The sequence below is a fragment of the Juglans regia genome, chromosome 5 (genome assembly GCF_001411555.2).
Source record: "Juglans regia cultivar Chandler chromosome 5, Walnut 2.0, whole genome shotgun sequence".
NCBI classification, from domain to species: Eukaryota; Viridiplantae; Streptophyta; class Magnoliopsida; order Fagales; family Juglandaceae; genus Juglans; species Juglans regia.
Genome location: NC_049905.1, coordinates 2,827,854 through 2,848,387, shown reverse-complemented (window position 1 = coordinate 2,848,387; position 20,534 = coordinate 2,827,854). Strand labels below are relative to the sequence as shown.

The following is a 20,534-nucleotide window of genomic DNA, read 5'->3' as shown; positions in this document are numbered from 1 at the left end:
AAATGGGAGAAAGATGGATCGTATAAAATTTACCACTGTTTATAATTAATTTAATCATATATGAGTACTAGTAATAAATTATATATATATATATATATATGTAGGTCATACTAATTCATATATTGTCTATTATTTTCTGCATCAACATCCTTTCAAGTTATATTTTTTTTATCATGATATATCTGATCGATCTCTTCCGGTACTTGAAATCCTCAAATCCAAACATGAACAACTTGAGAGATTTTGTTTTTCATTTTGTTGCATTCTTTTTTGTTTTTGTTTTTGTTTTGTTGCACTTAGACATGAACTTCTTGCACTTAATCTACAACCAATGATGAATGATCGATATAGGAATACGTACGCATGCAGCAAGGCATAATTTTGTAGTTGAATAAATGAATGATGTACGCGGTCTGTGTTCTTCTCTGTGTGTGTGTGTGTATATATATATATATATATATATATATATATATAATTTTACTACTCATCATCCCAACACTACATGATGACCATGCACACACCACACTTATTTTTATTTTTTATTTTTTGTTTTATTCTTCTTAAACTAATTGACTTCTTCTACTCATCATACATACATGCACCACACATGATGATTTGGTAAGAGAAAAAAAATTAAATATTATATATACTGAGGATATATATATATTGATGAGTAGACTTTATATATATATATATATATATATAGAACTTAATTAATTGCATGCAGGGGGCTGGTACAGTACTTAATCAAGAACCAGTTGATAACGATCGTATGATCAATGAGTTATTAATTGGAAAGAGTAGTCAATGATTTGCAATTAACAGTAGTAGTACTTAAACCACAAGTTAACTCGTTTGAGAACAAAAACAAACAAACAAACATGCACCCAGGTTGACGATCGATCGAGGTTGTCATAACCTAATTAACCATGTCCTCTCGGCCGGGCGGAATAGTTGATTATAAATATTTTAAGTACTATATTATATATATATATATATATATATAAATGTAAACCTAATCCATGACTTATATATATGTAAACAATAATTCATGATCATGAACGTCGCAGTCCAATGGTAAATGGCCGGCGTCTACGTACGAATCGTTAATCATAGGGAAATTGGAATTTTGCCATGACCATTAATACATTTCGTACGTACGTACATATATTGACCATCCAATTCAATATGCATGCATCATGTGAAAAAGATTCATCTGCTTTAAGAGGTTATGAGTGGCTGGTTTTTGAGATTACTTGGCTCCTACGTCCGTAGTTTTTGAAATAATATGGTTTTTTAATGCATATATGATGGTCACAGTGTCAATTAATTCTAGAAACTATATATATATATATATATATATATATGCTTTTAATTTTCCTGCTATCATTATTCGTTTACAACTTTTAAACGTCCTAGCTACCTTATATTGAATGATTGAGAGCCTTTGACTCATGACTCAATAATAGAATATTAATACGTTCGGTAGTAGTCCTACATTTTTGGTTCCAAAGAGACAGTAAAAATAAATAAATTAAAGGCATCGATCAAATACTAGGCCAGCCGTGTATATAAATTACTATATATTATAAATACCCATACCAAGTGGTGTTAATTGCATGCCTAGTGTGTGTGTATATATATATATATATATATATATATAAATGCGTGCCGACCGCCATATAAAACCACAGATTATATTTCCCATCAACAGATCAGCATGAATTCACCAACAGTACACCGGATTTAGATTGATTCTATTGATCATCCTATTTTCTTATTCACAAAATAAAAATATTATTACTTGCAGACATATATCATGCACGTATGTCGACGTTTGAGCAACGCGTTTCTTGCCTGCATGAAGTGCAACCTGCAGGTATATATATTAATGTCCATTTTCTGATCAGGTCAACACATAAAAAGTTGGTCAAAATTAATTATTCCTGACATGGATTGATAATACCATAAAACATGGTAAACAATATTTTATTAAATTAACATGATATATGATCAGTAGTACTAGTACTGTTGTAATGAACATATTACATACAAAATTTTCTTGGCAAATTATCATGTCATGATGTCGTACCCCAAAAATATTGTTCCTTAATTTCCTACGTACGTACGTACCTCCCCTTTGATGAAAAAATGGATTATTTTTGGAGCTGAAACAACAAACTAATAATACCCCAGATTAATGTTATCATGTGCTATATATATATATATATATATATATATATATATATATATAAATGATCAGGAACAAAATAAGGGAATACAAAGTTGTGAATGGCACTAATTATATAGCTAGTAGCTAGGTATAGTACCCTTATTTTGACGACTTTTCCTCTGTCCCGTCCTCTATATAAAGTAGCCCTTGGAGGACACCGAAGCCCATTCAAGCCTCAAAAGCCCTCTCAATCTCTCAGTTTAAGCACATCTGAATTGTCCCTCCAATTCTTCCAACCCCCACCAAATATTGAAAGGCCAATTAGTACGTTGTACATGATGATGGCACTTCGAAAACTCTTAACGCTTTTATTTGTGCCTCTTTTATTTCTTTCTACAACCATTTTTGGCTACTCTTCAGAAGATGTGAAGAAATGGTGTAGCCAAACCCCGAACCCTAAGCCATGCGAGCATTTCTTGAGCCATAACCCCAACCACACCCCCATCACCAAAAAGTCAGATTTTCTCGAGATTTCAAAGCAACTTGCCCTTGAACGTGCCACCAAAGCTCACACCAACTTGATTTCTCTAGGCACCAAGTGCCGGAACGCTCATGAAAAGACTGCATGGGCGGATTGCCTCGAGCTCTACGAGAACACCATCATCCGGCTCAACAAAACAGCCAACCCTAGCTCAAAATGCACCCAAACCGAGGCTCAAACTTGGCTCAGCACGGCTCTAACCAACCTCGAGACGTGCCGAGCCGGGTTCATCGAGCTGGGGGTCTACGACTATATCTTGCCCCTGTTGTCAAACAACGTTTCGAAGTTAATCAGCAACACTTTGGCTACGAACCGTGCTCCATATTCTGAACAAAGCTACAAAGATGGGTTCCCGACTTGGGTCAAGGGCGGGGACCGGAAACTCCTGCAGGCTTCTTCTCCGGCTTCTCAGGCCAATATCGTGGTGGCCAAAGATGGATCAGGAGATTATACGACGATAAAGAATGCGATCAGCGCAGCGTCAAAGCGATCGGGAAGTGGTAGGTATGTAATATACGTGAAACAGGGGACGTACAATGAAAACGTGGAGATAAAGTCTAAGAACATCATGTTGGTGGGAGATGGCATAGGAAAAACGATAGTCACAGGGAGTAAAAGTGTTGGAGGAGGTTCTACGACCTTCAATTCAGCAACTGTTGGTAAGCGATTAATTCAATTTACTTTAATTTTGTTCACTGCCAAGAACTTCTCTACATGAGTCTGCTGGATAATTTGGACTTTGAGAGACATGGCTAAGAAAATTAGTTCAGAGAGGTGTGAATGAGCTAAGAAAAACTTACGTAGAACTGAATAGCTAGCTAGCGTTCAAAAAGATGAAATTATAAGCAGCTAACGCATGCGCAAGAAATTAACCTTATTAACAAATTACTTAAAAACTATATATATTATATTAAAAAAATATTTGTTAATCGGTTATAATATACAGTTACATCCATTAAATTACATGATTTGATAAATAAGAAAATTATATTTTTGCGGCTAACTAAAATAATTAATTTTTTTTATATTCTTTTAGAGTAATTTTACATACAACGTTCCGTGAAGTACGTAAATGTCGCGTAATCGTTTTGAAAAATAGTATTGTCTACTATTAAAAAAATTATTTTTTTAATGTAGATATAATATTTTATTCACGTTTTTCAAAACGATTACACGCGATAGTTACACAATTCACAATTATAAATATATTTTCTCAATCAAGTTATTTCGTATGAATGGTGTGTGCATAAACACTTTTAAATAAAATTATTCTTATTAAATACAAAAAGTGCTAGCTGGCTGCGAATAGTTCAGTACCACGTATGCATGCGTAGTACTACTGATTATATATGTATGCACAATATATATAAATTTTTTCAATTTTATTTTTTTAATATTACCGTAAAATTAGTAAATTTTGGATTTTGAGACTTAAAGAAGGCCAGGACGATTATAAAGTACTGTAATATAAATTTACCTGATATGACCATTAAATTGTTTTTCTTCATGTTGAGCACATATATATAACATGCATGCAAATTGGAATTACGCTTAATGATCGAATCTCTCAAGTTCTACTTGCACAAAGTTGCTTGCGCAAGAGCTTTTTTCTGCATAAAAACGACAGCTTAATTTATTAACTGTTCTGATAATACTAATGAAATTAAATTATACATAGAGAATTTACATGAAAGTCAAAGGGTCATGATCAAGAAACTGAACTATAAATAGGCCTTTTAAGTACGTATATATTATTTAAATAATAAAATTACCAGCTGGGTATAAGTAGAAATGTCATAAGATATATATATCTATATATTAAAACCTACCCGTATTAATATATATAATATGTATTAATATATATATTAATACGGGTACGTTTGACTTTAATTGGTCAAGATTTTTGAATGCGTGTTCTGTTTCGTTTGTCATGATCATCTCGAAATTAATGACAAGATATTGATTACGTACCAGTTAGAACCTGTCTGTAGCTTCACGGACCAGAGAATCTCATGTATTAACAAATCTCGATCGGATGATCCTAATTTGCCAGCCAATATATATATATATATATATATATATATATAGCGCTAGGCTCCATTAATTTGCTTCGAAGACCGGAAACAGTAGTGCATCGATTATAAACTGGTACCAGTTTTTGGATATGGCCCACTTAGAGGGAGGTTTCATATATTATATAATTAAGAATCATTTTATTTAAATGTCTTTGCTCTACGCACCATCCACCTAGTATATATAATTTTATATATTTTGCAGCTGTCGTGGGAGACGGATTCATCGGCCGAGACATCACAATCCGGAATACAGCCGGAGCAGCAAATCACCAGGCCGTGGCCCTGCGTTCAGGGTCGGATCTCTCGGTATTTTACAAGTGCAGCTTTGAAGGATACCAAGACACTCTTTATGTCCATTCCAACCGGCAATTTTACAGGGAATGTGACATTTATGGGACGGTAGACTTTATCTTCGGAAATTCCGCTGTTGTTCTACAAAAATGTAACATCTATGGACGTTACCCACCTAACAAGACCATCACAGTCACTGCCCAAGGAAGAACTGACCCAAATCAAAACACTGGGATTTCCATCCACGATAGCACAGTCACAGCAGCTTCTGATTTAAAGTCTTCCCAAAGCTCGGTCAAGGTGTATCTAGGGAGGCCATGGAAGGAGTACTCACGCACAGTGTTCATGAAAACCTATCTAGATAGCTTCATTAACCCTGCTGGGTGGATGGAGTGGAGCGGTGATTTTGCCCTAAAAACATTGTATTATGGGGAATATGCCAACACAGGGCCTGGCTCATCCACCGCCAATAGGGTCAAGTGGACTGGCTACCATGTCATTACTAGTGCATCCACGGCTTCTCAATTTACCGTAGCAAACTTCATCGCCGGCGGTTCCTGGTTGCCGGCCACCAACGTTCCTTACACAGCTGGTCTCTAGCTTGCTGGCCGGTTGGGCGTAATTTGCTTGCAAATAAATTGTTTCATGTATGCCTTCAAATAATTCGTTTCAATTGTTTCAAGTTGTATACATTAATTCTTAATAACCATTGAGGTACTAAATCGAGTTCCTCCTGGTATGAACATTGTCATGAGTTGATTATTGTAAAAAAACGAAGACAAGGCAATATTTAAATTATTAATTAGAGTATATATTATACATCATGTATCAAATATTGTACTCAAATATAACGTGGAATTAACCAGAGTACGTACTAAATAAATTGATTTTATTATGTATCTTTTGATCTAATAATTTTCTGTACGTACGGATCATCATCTTTTGGATTTATAATATCTTGAAAATTAAGTTGCTTTACAAAAATAAAATACAAATATATATGAATCATATATGTAAGTATAGATCAATCAAATAGTAAATGGTAACTTGATTAACGTTAATTAATATTAAACTAATTAATAGTACTAATAAAGCAAAACAAGCATGGGAAGTATTTGTATACCTCGGTCGACATGAGTTTAACAAAATAATTACATTAATACAATTATTAATCTTAATTTTAATTCTAAAATATTATACCTGGCCTTTTTAATTTTTCCATGGTTAATTAATTAGTAGTTAATTAAGACGTCGACAATATGGACCAACTATATATATAAGATCAAGGTATACTTGCTTAATTAATTTATTGAATTTATTCAATGCTCATTTATATTTCTTGGTTTTCAAGTCTTTGAAAATTAAACAACCTGATAGATAATTAACACTAAAACCGGGTACGTATGTACGCACATACCCAGGATTCAAACCATGTCCTGAAACTACTCGATCGGCAATTAATAATATCTATATGTATATGGATATTAGTCAAGAACTAGCTATAGCTAGCTAGCTTGTTCATTTCTCAGGTCATCGGCCAACTACTTATTAATTAAGAGTACTACTACTTGCTAATTAATGTTTTTAATTTCTTTATATATATATATATATATCACAAATTTTGATCGAGTTTCATTTAATTTTCTCGTTTTTCTACATGAAAGAGAAAAATTAATAACAATAAAAGCTATATATTTTCATAACTTGTTTGGAAAAATATTAGTAATAGTTCAGTAAGCAATCAATTCATTGATGTGCGAATGAGAATCATATATATATAGACAATGTGAATGTACAGACCTTCAAGTAAATGCGATAAATTGACCGTAGTTATAGAATAATTAAAAAACTTGACTTATCTCCCCATCTTAGAAGAATAAAAAACATGCGTAACAGTCCACACCTAGCTATAAACTATATATATAGACATATATATATATATATAAGCAAGAAGTATATTTATAGTACTGCATGAGTTCCTTTTCTTTGACTTAGAACACAATTATATATATCTTAGTTTTTTTTTAATTAATTGTTTGAAATTACAAGTGGCAGTACTTCGATCTGGTTAATTATGTCAATGCTTGAAACAATTACGTCTTCTCCATATACTTACTATATCTGATTTATAGTCAGTAATCTTGTACAAAAAAGTATTACTAATGATCTGATCAAAGATCGCATGTTCATGTCGTTCTTCTTCAATTTTTTGTTTTTTTTTTTTTTTTCTCTATTCTTTTAGTCTATCGGCCGTACTTCGTCTTAGACTTGTAGTAATTATATATAGGTTATATAGAAATTAGGGAGACAGTCTTTTTCATTTTCTTGAATATCTGATGATCTGCTTCTAGATGCAGGACCAAGTTCAATTCAAAACTTGTATAGGAAGTTTAACAGAGACTTTTATCCCTTTTTTTCCCTTAATCCTTCTTTTGAGAATTGATAGCTAGCTAGCTAGTAATTGAGTTTGTAGTTGATCATGGGCCAATTAAGAACCCTCTTCGATCGGCTAAACACTGATCATTAATACTCATTAGGTTATATATACATGTCATGTGACTTTCTTCTATTGCATCGTATATATGCAGCAATAGATCAGAGAGTACTCCTAATTAAACATTATTCAACCCTCGATCGGATCCATGGATCCAACAAAAAGGAATAAGCAAGTTCAGAAACATGAAAGCCCTTCTGACGTGGAACCAGTAGCAAATAAATGTTGTTTTTCATCTTAAATTTTATCATTCTTAAACACACTGCTAATTAATACGTCATATATATTTTAAATGTCTTTATGTTTTAAAATATTTATCTATAAAAACATTTAAAACGAGTCACACTCAATCGATGTGGATATTGAGTCTAAAGATGATCATAAAAAAAACATTCGAGAAAAATAACATAAAATCTTTATGACACTAAAGATAGACTATATTATATATATATATATATATATATGTATGTATCTATTGGATTTTAAAGGGTTGATATTGGTCAGTGGTTCCAAGGTCTCCTAGATTACTCAAACCATTGCAATCTTGTTTTAAATTATGGCTTTCTCTCGCTCTAATCGATCGGCAGTTTTGTGGGCTCACGTACATGATCTTTAATAAGTTAGGCTTTGACCCAATCCGTCCTAAGATGATATGTATAATGGATCAAATAAGTTTTGTGGGCTCACTCTTTTTTCCTTAGAGGAAGTGGGTGAAGAAATATGAAGGAAATCTATATGAGTTTCGTTACACTAAAACAAACGCACGAAGAATATTATAGAAATTAAAACTACTACACAAAAAGAATAGAGATCGATCATGAGTAATGTTAGATATAGTTGTGTAAGTTCTCGACACTACTTTTGAAAAGAAATGGAGTTCACCATTAAAAATAGAAAAATTCTAGACATAAGTCTCACACTCTTACACACCACTTAAAAACATATAATTTTACTCTTTTATCCTCATATTTCATATTGAAATTAGAAATATGAAATATGAGGATAAAAGAGTAAAATTATATATTTTTAAGTGGTGTGCAGAGTATGAAACTTATGTTTAGAATTTTTTTAAAAATAAATTATTTTTATCTGGATCTCATATTTGTCTACTTTTTTCATAAAAAAGTGCATGAGATTTGCACACTTTATAAGGTTTATATAAATCACTTCCATAAGAATTAACGTGGAGAATTTCCTAACATGATAGATCGTATTATATATAGAAACAAGCAAGACAGCTTCAGAAAATTATAAGTGGTTTAATTATATAGAATATTAATTATATTGAAAAGTAGTACCGATGGGATTTTGTTGGATAGCATGAAGAGAATGGAATCGGCAGCCCCGATCTCTTCTTTTTTAAGTTAATGGAGATCAGAGTGTTACTTTATACCAGAAGATAACACCGCCCACCATCACCTTTTGTGCACAATCATTTCGAATTATAAGCAAGAAAAAAATTAAGAAAAGAAAGAAATTCAATTACAATTGCCAAAAAGTACGAAGACAGCTTGAACAGTACGTAGTACTTGTCACAAGAATAACAGATCATAATAATTAATTACAAAGATTTGCCAACCTTTGCAACATCATGTTTATGATCACTGGTTGACATGAACATGCAGGAATCGTCGACAGTCCGTCATCGAACAGTTCGATTTTCAGGCGGCCCAGTGATCGATCACCAGCTTCTTCGATATTTAACGGAAAGAAATTAATTAAGTAGGCTATCTTCAATCTCCTTAACCTGTATATATGACGTTAAATATATTAAAAAATGTTAATTGCTCCTAATTATATAATCAGTACCATTTATGTTTTATCAAAAATTAAGTTCATAATAAGCAAAACATTTAGAAATTAATTAAGAAAATTTACCCATTGTTCTTCGGCAAATTGAGAGAAGAACGATGAAAAGGGCTACACCTGATAGTATCCCAACAATAATTGCTACTGTTTTTCCCACTTGATCCTCGTTAGAGGAATCTACAGTTCAGATAATCACAGCAAAAAGTAGTGGGAATAATTAATATTGATGATAAAAAGATGATTGGAGATTAGCTAGGCAAGCTGAAGATAGCCACTATCACATGATTGTTAACCATTTTTCATCAATTCGTGCTACCTATACATTTTATTTGAACTGCATATATATATATATATATATATATATATATTATTTGATCCATTTGGGCACTGGTCTAAGAATAGAATAAGAGAATAAAACCTTTTGCAACAAAAAAAAAAAAAGGGCTAGCTTTAACTGAAAAAAAGAAGAAGAATAAAATGAAATTGTTAAAACATATTAAAAGATGCAAGAGAGGAATGGCACTTAGAATGGAGGTCCCCCAAAGCAGCACCTCAAGTACCAGTGCCCCTTAATGCTTTAATTCATAGAAAGATTACATTTTGACAATTGGTTCTGCAAAAGATTTCAAGATATCTCTCTCTCTCTCTCTCAGAAAAAAGAAAGAACTAATAAAGTGGTCAATATGTTTTTAACCTAAATATTAAAGAATTTTTATACAAAAGACTTGTAATGACCTAATTATGATCTGTGGCTCTAATTAAAGAGGTAAAAAGAGAGCAAAAAAAAAAAAATTGTTCTTAGTTTTTTCCTTCAAAAAATGGAAATGAAAGTATTCCTGTTTAATAAAATATGGAGAAAGAAATGAGTTGCTAGCTGCATGTACCTGAAGAGGTATCATAGTAGCCAGATGCCCAGTACCGAGCATAACACTGCGCCAAATACACGTCCGCTGCAGTAGCTGATCCACATACATTTTTCAACTTTCCAACTGCATCCGCAAGGCAAGAAGAGCAATCTGTTGGGTTCAAATCCCCCACACACTGCGCAAAACCTTGCACTAAACCAGAACTACTCACTCTAAATCCAATGGCCCCTAGCAAATCAGCAAGAACACCATCTCTACGCCTATAGAACTCAACATCATTGCTTACACTTTTACTGCACTTAGTATGCCTAAGACTTGTGTCAAGCTTTCCCAAGAAATCAACATGCTCATATCTTATGTAGCAGCCTTCGAGTTGCAGAGAAGCCCCATAAGAGTATGGACAGACTAATGCTATTTGACTTGCTGCATTTTCAATGCATTTCGAACAGTCAAACATCTTCAAATCACCCCTGCACTGGTATAAGCCATTTATGGTACTGTCATCGGGTGTTGTGGAGCTTCCATTTCCCGCAGCGAAGCTGTTGTAAGAAACTTGAGAAGACGAGCTGACTGCCGATGTTAGAAAAGAGTTGAGGTTTCCTTCAACGGGTGAATTGGGTTGGTATTTTTCTTGAGAGCAGCCTGCGTAGATGAATGTGTTGATTGGGTATCCATGGCTGCTAAGAGAAGATAAGAGAGAGAAGAAAAGAGAAGAGATTAGTCTCATAACCAAGATCATGGTTTGGCGAGTACTGAAGTGCAACTCAAGGTTTCTCGGCATTTTTTTCTCTTTGTTTTTTTCCCAATATTGGCCTAATTGGCTTGCTTTCATATGGTTTTGTGCTGGTTTTGTGGTGATGGTAAGAGATCATCAGTGTCTGCTTTTTGGTCTTTCCTGAACTCCCTAGCGGAGCCTTTGATCTTCTTGGAACAACTTGCACTGTTGTACACAGTTAACAGCATCTTTTTCTGATCAACATTCTACTTTGTCCTGGAAAATAGTCTATAAAGACCGTCAACATAACTACTTTTAATTTTGGCCAGAAACTTGATTAATATGGCATCTGATGATTTGAAATATGAAGAGATCTCATAAAATAAAGTTACAAGCAGACTTATCATTTTGTGGTTATTATATTTTTATTATAAAATAAATTTAACGTATTATATGAAATCATATCAATTTTTAAATTTATTTTCGTAAGAATTTTTTGTAGTTGTACATATCTCTTAAAATATTGCAAGGTTGTAGGTACGGATATTAACTAGTTTTGGCTGACGACAGCCACCTTTATGCAAATTATATTGGAAGTGGGACAAATTTCTCGTACAGCCAATAAATACCAAACTAGCTTTCATTTTGGAATACTAAGAATAACCTTATTTATTTTTAAAAAATATCTCATCTCATCTCATTTTATCTCATTTAATTCTTATAATTTTTTTAACTTTCAATACAAAATAAAATAAGTAATTCAACTTTTTCAAATTCTAAAACAAAAATAATATTAAAAAATATATTTTAACAATATTTTATTCAACTTTTTAACTTTAATCTCATCTCATCTCTGAAAACAAACAAGCCTTAGTCTCATAAATCATTGGATAGAGAGAAAAAAAAAATACATGGTTGAAGATCCGAATGCTTACCTAGAAATTTAGTGAGAAGCTAGCCATATGCAACTCATGAACACATTAATTCGACTCAAAAATTGGCAGCAAATTAATTACCTGAATCGCGAGAATTTCTTATTTAGTCTAGCAGTTTTGGCATATATAAAGGGTCAAATAGCAAGCTGAGCTTGTGCACATCCTTGTAAAAACATACGTACAAGAAGTGAGCTCTATAGTATTAATTATTGCAAATGAGCAATAAATGTTGTGTGGCCTACTTCATGCGTCTTTATCTTATCAGATCTATTTTAATCATTGTTGCGGCCAAGTCTGGTAATTGGATTAATTAAGATCATGCTTATAATTTTCTGATCCAAATTATACATGTTACAATTTCTATGAATCACACATAAATGCAATAAACCCAATATCAATTACAAGAGAATAGGAAAAAGTGTTTAATTAGATTGATTAAAAATTATAGAAAATATTGATCACTGTGGAATTACAAAGATGGTAGCCAATTAGGAGAAAGGTTTGGCATGGCGTGGGCTCTGATGATATGATATATGTGTGTGTGTGTGTGTATATATATATATATATATATATATACTAGCAGTGTATGTACGTGCGATGCACGTTTGCCCTATATTAGGTTATTCTAAAATATAAACATCTAGTGTAGAATAAGAGAATTTAATGATAAGGTCTATGAAGATAATATAATTAATTGTTTAAGTAAATTATAATTGTTTAAAGTCTCTGATAATAGATTTAGACAGACTATATGTTTAAGCAAGTCAGGAAAGTGAATATTACATAATTATTTTTTTGGTTACTGAAAGTAGAGTCTAAAACGACTAAATATTACATAATTGTTTCTTTTGCTACTGAAATGATTTTAGTTAATTAAAAATATTATGAGATTTAAATTATATTAAAAACTCTAATTATTTACATGATTTTAATTTTTTAAAATATTTAATAAAATTCTTTCATTTATTTTACTGTTTAGAACTGTTTATTACTGTAATTGTTTATTATTGTTAACGAGTAATGTTCAGTACTGTTTATTATTGTAGAATAAACTCACAAAAAAATTTAAAAAAAAATATTAAAAATTTAAGAAATTCAAAAAAATATATAATGTAAAATGTGAGAGAAGTTGTGTAGTAAAATTCATTTATTATTGTGGTACTGTTTATTATTGTTGTATATAGCCGAGATAATTTATCATTGAATATTCACAAAATTATTATTTTATTTTATTTTTCAAGCATCTTTTAGAGTATAAGTTTATATACAATATTATTTTTAATAAGTACGTACTCTATTTTATCAAAATCTTTAATTTAAATTTCAATTTTTGAAATTTTTAATATTTCAATAATTGATTTTATATAATTATATAGGTAAAACTATAAATATTGATATAAGTATTTACATATAGAAATAGATTTGTTGATAAAGTTTTCCTATATAAAAATTCTATATGTAGCCACTTTTATGTTTTATTTGTACATTTTATTAATGTAATTGACTGTGTTACAATTTTTAATATAATTTTTGCTATTAGTTATATTATCTTGAACACATAAGATTTAAATTTTAAAAATTTATTTTTTAAATTAAATTATGTCATATAAATAATATATAATGTAAAAAAGAATAAACTCACAAAAAAGTTTTAAAAAAAATATTAAAAATTTAAAAAATTCAAAAAAATATAAAATGTAAAATTTGATAGAAGTTGTGTAGTAAAATTCATTTATTATTGTGGTACTGGTGATTATTGTTGTATATAGCCGAGATAATTTATCATTGAATATTCACAAAATTATTATTTTATTTTATTTTTCAAGCATCTTTTAGAGTATAAGTTTATATACAATATTATTTTTAATAAGTACATACTTTATTTTATCAAAATCTTTAATTTAAATTTCAATTTTTAAAATTTTTAATATTTCAATAATTGATTCTGTATAATTATATAAGTAAAACTATAAATATTGATATAAGTATTTACATATAGAAATAGATTTGTTGATAAAGTTTTCCTATATAAAAATTCTATATGTAGCCACTTTTATGTTTTATTTGTACATTTTATTAATGTAATTGACTGTGTTACAATTTTTAATATTATTTTTGCTGCTAGTTATATTTTCTTGAATACATAAGATTTAAATTTTAAAAATTTATTTTTTAAATTAAATTATGTCATATAAATAATATATAATGTAAAAACCTTCAAATAATTTTTAAACTAATTCGAAATTATAATTTGAAACAGTTCAAAGTTCATGCAGAATAAATATTGAATAAATGACATTAAATAATTGACTTAAAAAATTCTAAAATCAATGAAGCAAAATAAATTATTTCAGTTATTAATTTACAGTATGAAATTAAGAAGTTAAAGGATCCATACTTTTGATACTTTTATGAGCAGCTTGTTGTTGGGATATCTTGTTTCCACTTTCAACTTCACGGAGTTCAACCTATGTAGAAAATTCAACAATATAATATTACAGTAAAAACAAAAGTATATTTGTAAAGGAAAGAAAAAAAAAATTATTATTATTGAACATTAAATTGTAGGACATATAAATACTTAATAAATGTATTTAACACAATTATTTTTTCTTAAACTCTCTCTCTCTCGTAGGCGATTCCGCAGCACGGTGGTTCTCCTCCAGCGCTGCCCGGCGCCGCCGAGTCCCGGCTATCGTCACGGCCAACGTCGGCGTGTTCTCCTCACGCCGGCGAGCATCCCTGGCAGTTTCAATCTTCCCCACGCGCAGCCATGGTCTCCTCCGTGGAAGGAGAACCGAAATGGGTCTCTTTGATTTTTTTGAGTTTCCGCCGCCGTACGTCGACACCGACGGTCACGACCACGACGGAGGAGTCCCCCTCAAGGCGGCGACCATCCCAGCCGCCTTCGAAGTGGGCCACGCGCAGCCCTCCGTCTCCCCCACGGAGACCGAACGGAAATGGGTTTCACCCATTTGTTTCACGTTACGCCGCCGTACGTGGCCACCGAACCTCACGACCACCACCGACGAGTCCCCTTCAAGGCGCCGACCATGGCACCCACTTTCGGAATCCCCCACGCGCAGCCTCCGTGTCCCTCACCGAAACCCACACGGAGAAAGAAGAAAAAAATATGCGAGAATTGTTCTGTAAATTTGAAGTGTTCTGTAAATTTGAGATGAAAGTGTGTAGATCAGATATCTCATCTCTTATATGTAAAGATTAGATATTTATTTTACGTTTATCTGTATGTAACGATCAGATATTTTGAGTGTGGAAATCGGAGCTGGAAATCGGAACTGAACGAAGAAAAAAAACAAGATTAAAATCGGAACTGAGAAAAAGCAACTGAGAAAAAGGCTGCTACTATTCACTACTGTTCATGTTTTATACACGCTTTTAAGTATTAGGGTGATATATATATATATATATCTATAGGCATGTTGATGAATTGGGTGGTGGATTTTTATTGTGTATTATAATTTATAATTTATAGCACCCGGCCTACCCAAATATGCTTGCTATTCAAATGGTTAGGATTTTTTTACTATCTTACATACAGTCGTAGAATGCATAAACGTCATGTAATCACTTTGAAAAGAGTAAGGTCTACCATATATTAAAAAATTAATTTTTTTTTATGTAAGTCTCATATTTATTCACTTTTTCAAAAAGATTGTGCGGCCTTTACATACTCTACAACCGCAAATATTATTTTTCTTTTTTATTTATATCCACACTAATAATTAATTAATTACTTATTAAAGAAAATGAGCTTAATTTAATATTAAATCAAGCTCGATCTGTTCATTGGGTAAAGTAATTTTCAATTGCAAAACGAATTCATAAATTAAATTATCAGAAATAACTAGCATTATTAATATTTTATATAAAGATATAGCTAGCTAGCATTATTATAATTAATAACTAAAACGATTGGCAAATAATTATATATAATATAGTCAGTGTATGGACCATTTCAAAGTTCAATTCTACGTACCACTTGATATATGGCTGGCTTCATATATCACTATCACACGTAACTCCTTGCACATTTTGGTTGCAACTTGATTTATTTGTCGACGGACATATTTCTATAATTTTCTCAAATTCATGAATGCCAGAAAATTTCAAAGATATATGTTCTGTCTAATTAATTTGGGCATTGTCTTTTTCATTTATACTATTCTGAGCAATTAACGAGCCATGTCTAATTTTAGTATTTTATGATGGAATCAAAAAAAAATTATTTGAAATATTAGAAATTTAAGAAAAAAAATCTCAATTTTTCTGAAAATAAAAAATCACACTCCCAAATATGTTTTACACGCCAAAATAATTTTTCATCTCTCATAAATAATTTTTATATAATATTCTTCTATATATGATTCAAAATACACATGTCAAGACAAGTACCACAACATGAAATATATATATATTTCAAATTACCTCACGACCTTTTCAAACTCAGATAATATATATATATATATCGGTTTTTTTCAAGGTTTTAAAAAATATTTCAAAGTTAAAACAAGTAGTCTCCCCCATCTATTGCAAAATTTAATTAACTACAAGAAAAATAAATATTTACGTCGGATTATTTATGACGATATATATTAGCTATTTACGATTTTTTATATAAAATAATTATTTTTATAAAAAATAACTAATTACAAATACACAATTTTTTTATAATATTTCTGGAAAGTGATTTGAGATTCTCCACTACTGCTACGATGATAGGTGCCAAACAAAGTGACGGCAAAACTTTTGCAAAAGAAAAATAAGATCACAATCAAGATTCTTAACGATTTTCAATCTGATCTTTCAATAAAGTTAAAGGCACAATTAATGCCACGTCATTGTAATTAAGCTTGCTATTTCTTTAAAAAATTAAGTATTCAAATGTTCTTGAGCTTTAAGTTTTTTAATCTAATTTAAATATAAATTTGAAATAATTTAACCTAATCCGTTAGTTAATCAACAATATACCCTTTATTGTGGTTCTTCTCGATGCCCATTTTCGTTAAGAACATTTTTATTTATAAATAAGTGTAAATAACATAATTTAATAAAATATTTATATAAAATAATTTGATTTGAAATATAAATTTTAAATTTTAAATTTTATAAATTAAATTTTATTATTTAATATTTTATGCATAGGTAGACGGCTTGAATAGAATAACCCGTTTATAATAAAAGAGAAACATTATTGAAAATAGAAAAATAACAAAATTAAGATATAAATCATCATACACGTAATTACATCTAAAATCTACTCCATTATGAAATTAAAAAAAGTGAAAAAAATAAAAGACCAAAAAAACTAGAGGCCCAAAAAAAAAAAAAAAGAAACGAAAAAGGCAAACCACTACAATATATATAATCATATATGAGGAAAAGAAATTCTAAAATATAATTGTCATTATCAATTTGGAATCTTTCGTCGTCGTCGTCATCACTAGGTTCAACTACCACCACACAGTCTCTCTCTATCTCTCTCAATAGTTGCGGTTCCCCTTCAGCCCCCTGGCACCACCGCAGCCGGCGGCTATACGGGTCTGGATCCTCTCGAACTCCGATATCCGGCAGGGGATGGTGATCCCGCCCTGGCTCTGAAATCCGTATTCCTCTTCTGCTTCCCTTAGAAGTTCACCAAACAGAGGATGGTTGAAGTAAATCACGGGCACCAGAACCCTGCGAAAGTCGCCGTCCTGTTGGCCGACGTACACCGCCAAGTGCCCCTTAGGTACCGCTACTTCCTTCTCTTTGATGGGTTCATGCCCAACGGGTATATAACCAGAGTCAGGCCGCTTACAACACAGTTTTTTCGCCCCGTTCGTCAACCGCTGGCCCCAGGTGACGAGCTTCGACATATGTTTGCAGTTTGACTTGGGTTTGCTCGATGGTGGCGGTGGTGGGTTGAGCCGGTGGTATCTGGTTCGGATCCGGGTTTTCCGGACGATCCATTTAGAAGCCCGGACTAGCCGTTTGCCAAGCTTGAAGCCTCTGATCTTTCTCATCGTAAGTTTCGGGACGAGAGTGAATAAAACGAAATGGGGATGAAAATCACCAGAAGGAGAGCGATTTTCTTTTTTGGGTTTTCTCTTTAGCGTGAAATGGTGGTGTTCAGGAAAAGGGCCATGGATCGGCGACGGACATGGTGAGGCGGAAGAGAGTGAGGCAGACCTCAGAGAGCGAGGTTGGTATGTTTGACATCCTGGATATCTCTACTCCGTGGAGAGTCTTTCATTCGAAACTAAACAAAAAACAAGATTCAGGGTTCAGTTCGGCGGTTGTCTTGATTCCCAGGGGTGGAAGAAACAGTACTCCTTTTATGCTTGGTGGGATTCGAGGAAGAAAACTTTCAAAATTAGGCACCAAAAGGAACAAAAATATCAGAAAGGACTCAGGAGAGGAGAGAATTTGGGAAGCAAGTGGTCGGAACGTACTTAACTTGTAAGGAGAGCTAAATAGGGAGCCGCACAGAAAGAAAGCGGAAGTCAAGGGTCAGATGATAGCATATGTGGCCTCGGCGAGATTTAGGAGACGTTTGGATTTGAAGATGACTTAAGATGACTTGAGATGAGTTGAGATGAATTGTGAATAGTAATGAGATGAGTTGTGAATAGTAGTGAGATTTATGAGTTAAAGTTGCTGAATAGTAATAAGATGAGTTGAGATGAGCTGAGATGAGTTGAGATCACTTAGGAATCCAAACGAGTCCGTACACGATGCGTGCGATTGATAGCATTACATGACACGTAAAATCATTTATAATGTATTATACTAATTTCAAGGATGAGAATATTAAAATTCAAAATAACAAATTTTAAAACAAGTGGTCAAAATATGTAAAAGAAATAATAAATAAAAAACGAATATTACGGAATTTTCATATCATACGTATCTAATTCATAAAGCATATCTAAACGTGGTGCCTAACAAATATGAGGAGTTTGACTTTGGATATAAATATTGGAAATTTTAACGTATGAGGATCAAGTGGTTAAATAAGATTATATCGTTTTTTACTTATTTAATCATATATCATTCATTTATGAGAAATATTATAAGTATAAAAGATATTTTATAAAAATAAACTTATAATCTGATGTGATATATTAGATTTATTACATAATAAATATAATTTTATAATACGACGCATCATATTGAATTATGTTAATTTTTAAAAATATTTAAATATTTTTATGAGTAAAATATTTCTCTTCATTTTATTAGTATTTAAAATTTTTAAACAGACCATAATAAATAATAAATAAAGTAAAACTCACTTTATAGATGTATTGCTTTTGGTTAAAGTCTGAATAATAAATTTATGAAGAAGATTGCATATTTGACTGGTTGTGCAGGCACGTGCTAAGCGGTTGAGGGTAATGTTTGGAACGTGAATTCAATTTAATTAATTTCAAACTAATTGATAGAATTTATTATTTTTTTAAATTCTTATTAAAAAAATTAATTTTATTTTAACTTATTCGTACATTTAAATACATATTTTAATTTATTTATATTTAAATATATTTTAATAACTTCTAAGAGATTTTACTATTTATAAATGAATTTAAATAATTTAAAAAATAATATTTATAATTGTGAAGTAGTATAATTTTTTTTTAAATAAATAAATACAAAATTCACATATAAAAAATATATATAAATATATATATATATATATATTATACTAACCCACTGCACGACTGATTTAGCACTACTGAATTTGAAATCAACGGAGAGCATCAAAGTAAATGGGGGAACAAAAGCAAGAATCTGACCTCACCCACGTTGTTTCGTAGAAATGGGTGAATTAGAAACGTACGCATCTCTAGAATGAATGAGTAAAGACAAAAATACCCAGTCTGAGGTTGATACGGTGTAGTACGGCATAATTTAGGACTTTGTTTATCATGCTAGCTTTCGAACCTGTGTAGAGCACGTGGCAAGCATTCCCATTGCTGCTTCGTAGAAACTCTTCTTGCAGATTGGGACCACCTCGTTTTCCTGTCTCCGAATTTGTTTGCCTTCTCTTTCGTTTCTTTTATGACATCAATATTCGACTTAATTATAAAGATCTCCAAAGATTCCTTCCAAACAAAAATATCTTCAGTGTTTTTGAAGAATTAATAAATATAATTATTTTAAATAAATCATATCAACAAATATAATTACAGACAATAACATCTAAAATGGAAAAAAAAAATTAGATATATACAAGGATCTTAAAATTTGACGTATTATAGTAATAGATATTAATTTATAAATATGATTTTGTAAACTAAGCATTGTTTAAAATAAATTACATGACATTTATGGTAGTTTAATTAAATTCTTTAAAAAATATTGAATATAAATGTTAATTATATTTAAGAAAACTTTATAAAAAAAATTATAAAATTTAAGTTAAAAAAATTTGATAAAACAATCTTTATAATTTTTTTATAAATAAAATTATAAATACAAGACTATTCGAAAAATAAAATTTAAAGAAAGTCGACAAGATAAGAATGGGTGGATGAAGTCCAACACGCCTTTGGTTAACACGCTCTCACCCTTTGCCCAAAAGACCGTCCACCATTGACCGTGACGCCCGGAAGGAAGAACGGTCCAAGAC

General features: G+C 31.4%; 3 protein-coding genes across 3 annotated transcripts; 1 reads left to right on the top strand and 2 right to left on the bottom strand.

Annotated features, from left to right (window-relative positions):
* The first annotated feature begins 2,391 nt into the window (after nucleotides 1-2,391).
* Nucleotides 2,392-5,979, top strand: LOC108990800 (pectinesterase 2-like). The gene is made up of 2 exons (XM_018964896.2): nucleotides 2,392-3,373; nucleotides 4,992-5,979. Exons 1-2 carry the CDS (start codon nucleotides 2,509-2,511, stop codon nucleotides 5,678-5,680), a joined length of 1,554 nt encoding a protein of 517 aa, XP_018820441.1. The 5' UTR covers nucleotides 2,392-2,508; the 3' UTR covers nucleotides 5,681-5,979.
* A 3,064-nt stretch (nucleotides 5,980-9,043) lies between these two features.
* On the bottom strand, nucleotides 9,044-11,222 carry LOC108990792 (plasmodesmata-located protein 8-like). Its single transcript, XM_018964888.2, has 3 exons — nucleotides 10,268-11,222; nucleotides 9,453-9,560; nucleotides 9,044-9,321 (listed from the first exon to the last, which is right to left on the bottom strand). Exons 1-3 carry the CDS (start codon nucleotides 11,079-11,081, stop codon nucleotides 9,317-9,319), a joined length of 927 nt encoding a protein of 308 aa, XP_018820433.1. The 5' UTR covers nucleotides 11,082-11,222; the 3' UTR covers nucleotides 9,044-9,316.
* Nucleotides 11,223-17,119: 5,897 nt separating this feature from the next.
* Nucleotides 17,120-18,417, bottom strand: LOC118348389 (auxin-responsive protein SAUR36-like). Its single transcript, XM_035689927.1, has one exon. The coding sequence runs from the start codon at nucleotides 17,923-17,925 to the stop codon at nucleotides 17,404-17,406; it is 522 nt and encodes a 173-aa protein (XP_035545820.1). The 5' UTR covers nucleotides 17,926-18,417; the 3' UTR covers nucleotides 17,120-17,403.
* Nucleotides 18,418-20,534: the final 2,117 nt, after the last annotated feature.

Excerpts from the sequence above, each read along its gene's own strand:
- LOC118348389 (XM_035689927.1), bottom strand. The coding sequence starts at position 17,925 with ATGAGAAAGATCAGAGGCTTCAAGCTTGGCAAACGGCTAGTCCGGGCT.
- LOC108990800 (XM_018964896.2), top strand. The coding sequence starts at position 2,509 with ATGATGATGGCACTTCGAAAACTCTTAACGCTTTTATTTGTGCCTCTT. Across the intron at positions 3,374-4,991 it reads CTTCAATTCAGCAACTGTTG|CTGTCGTGGGAGACGGATTC; the intron begins GTAAGCGATTAA and ends TATATTTTGCAG.
- LOC108990792 (XM_018964888.2), bottom strand. The coding sequence starts at position 11,081 with ATGAAAGCAAGCCAATTAGGCCAATATTGGGAAAAAAACAAAGAGAAA. Across the intron at positions 9,561-10,267 it reads CTACTATGATACCTCTTCAG|ATTCCTCTAACGAGGATCAA; the intron begins GTACATGCAGCT and ends TCTGAACTGTAG.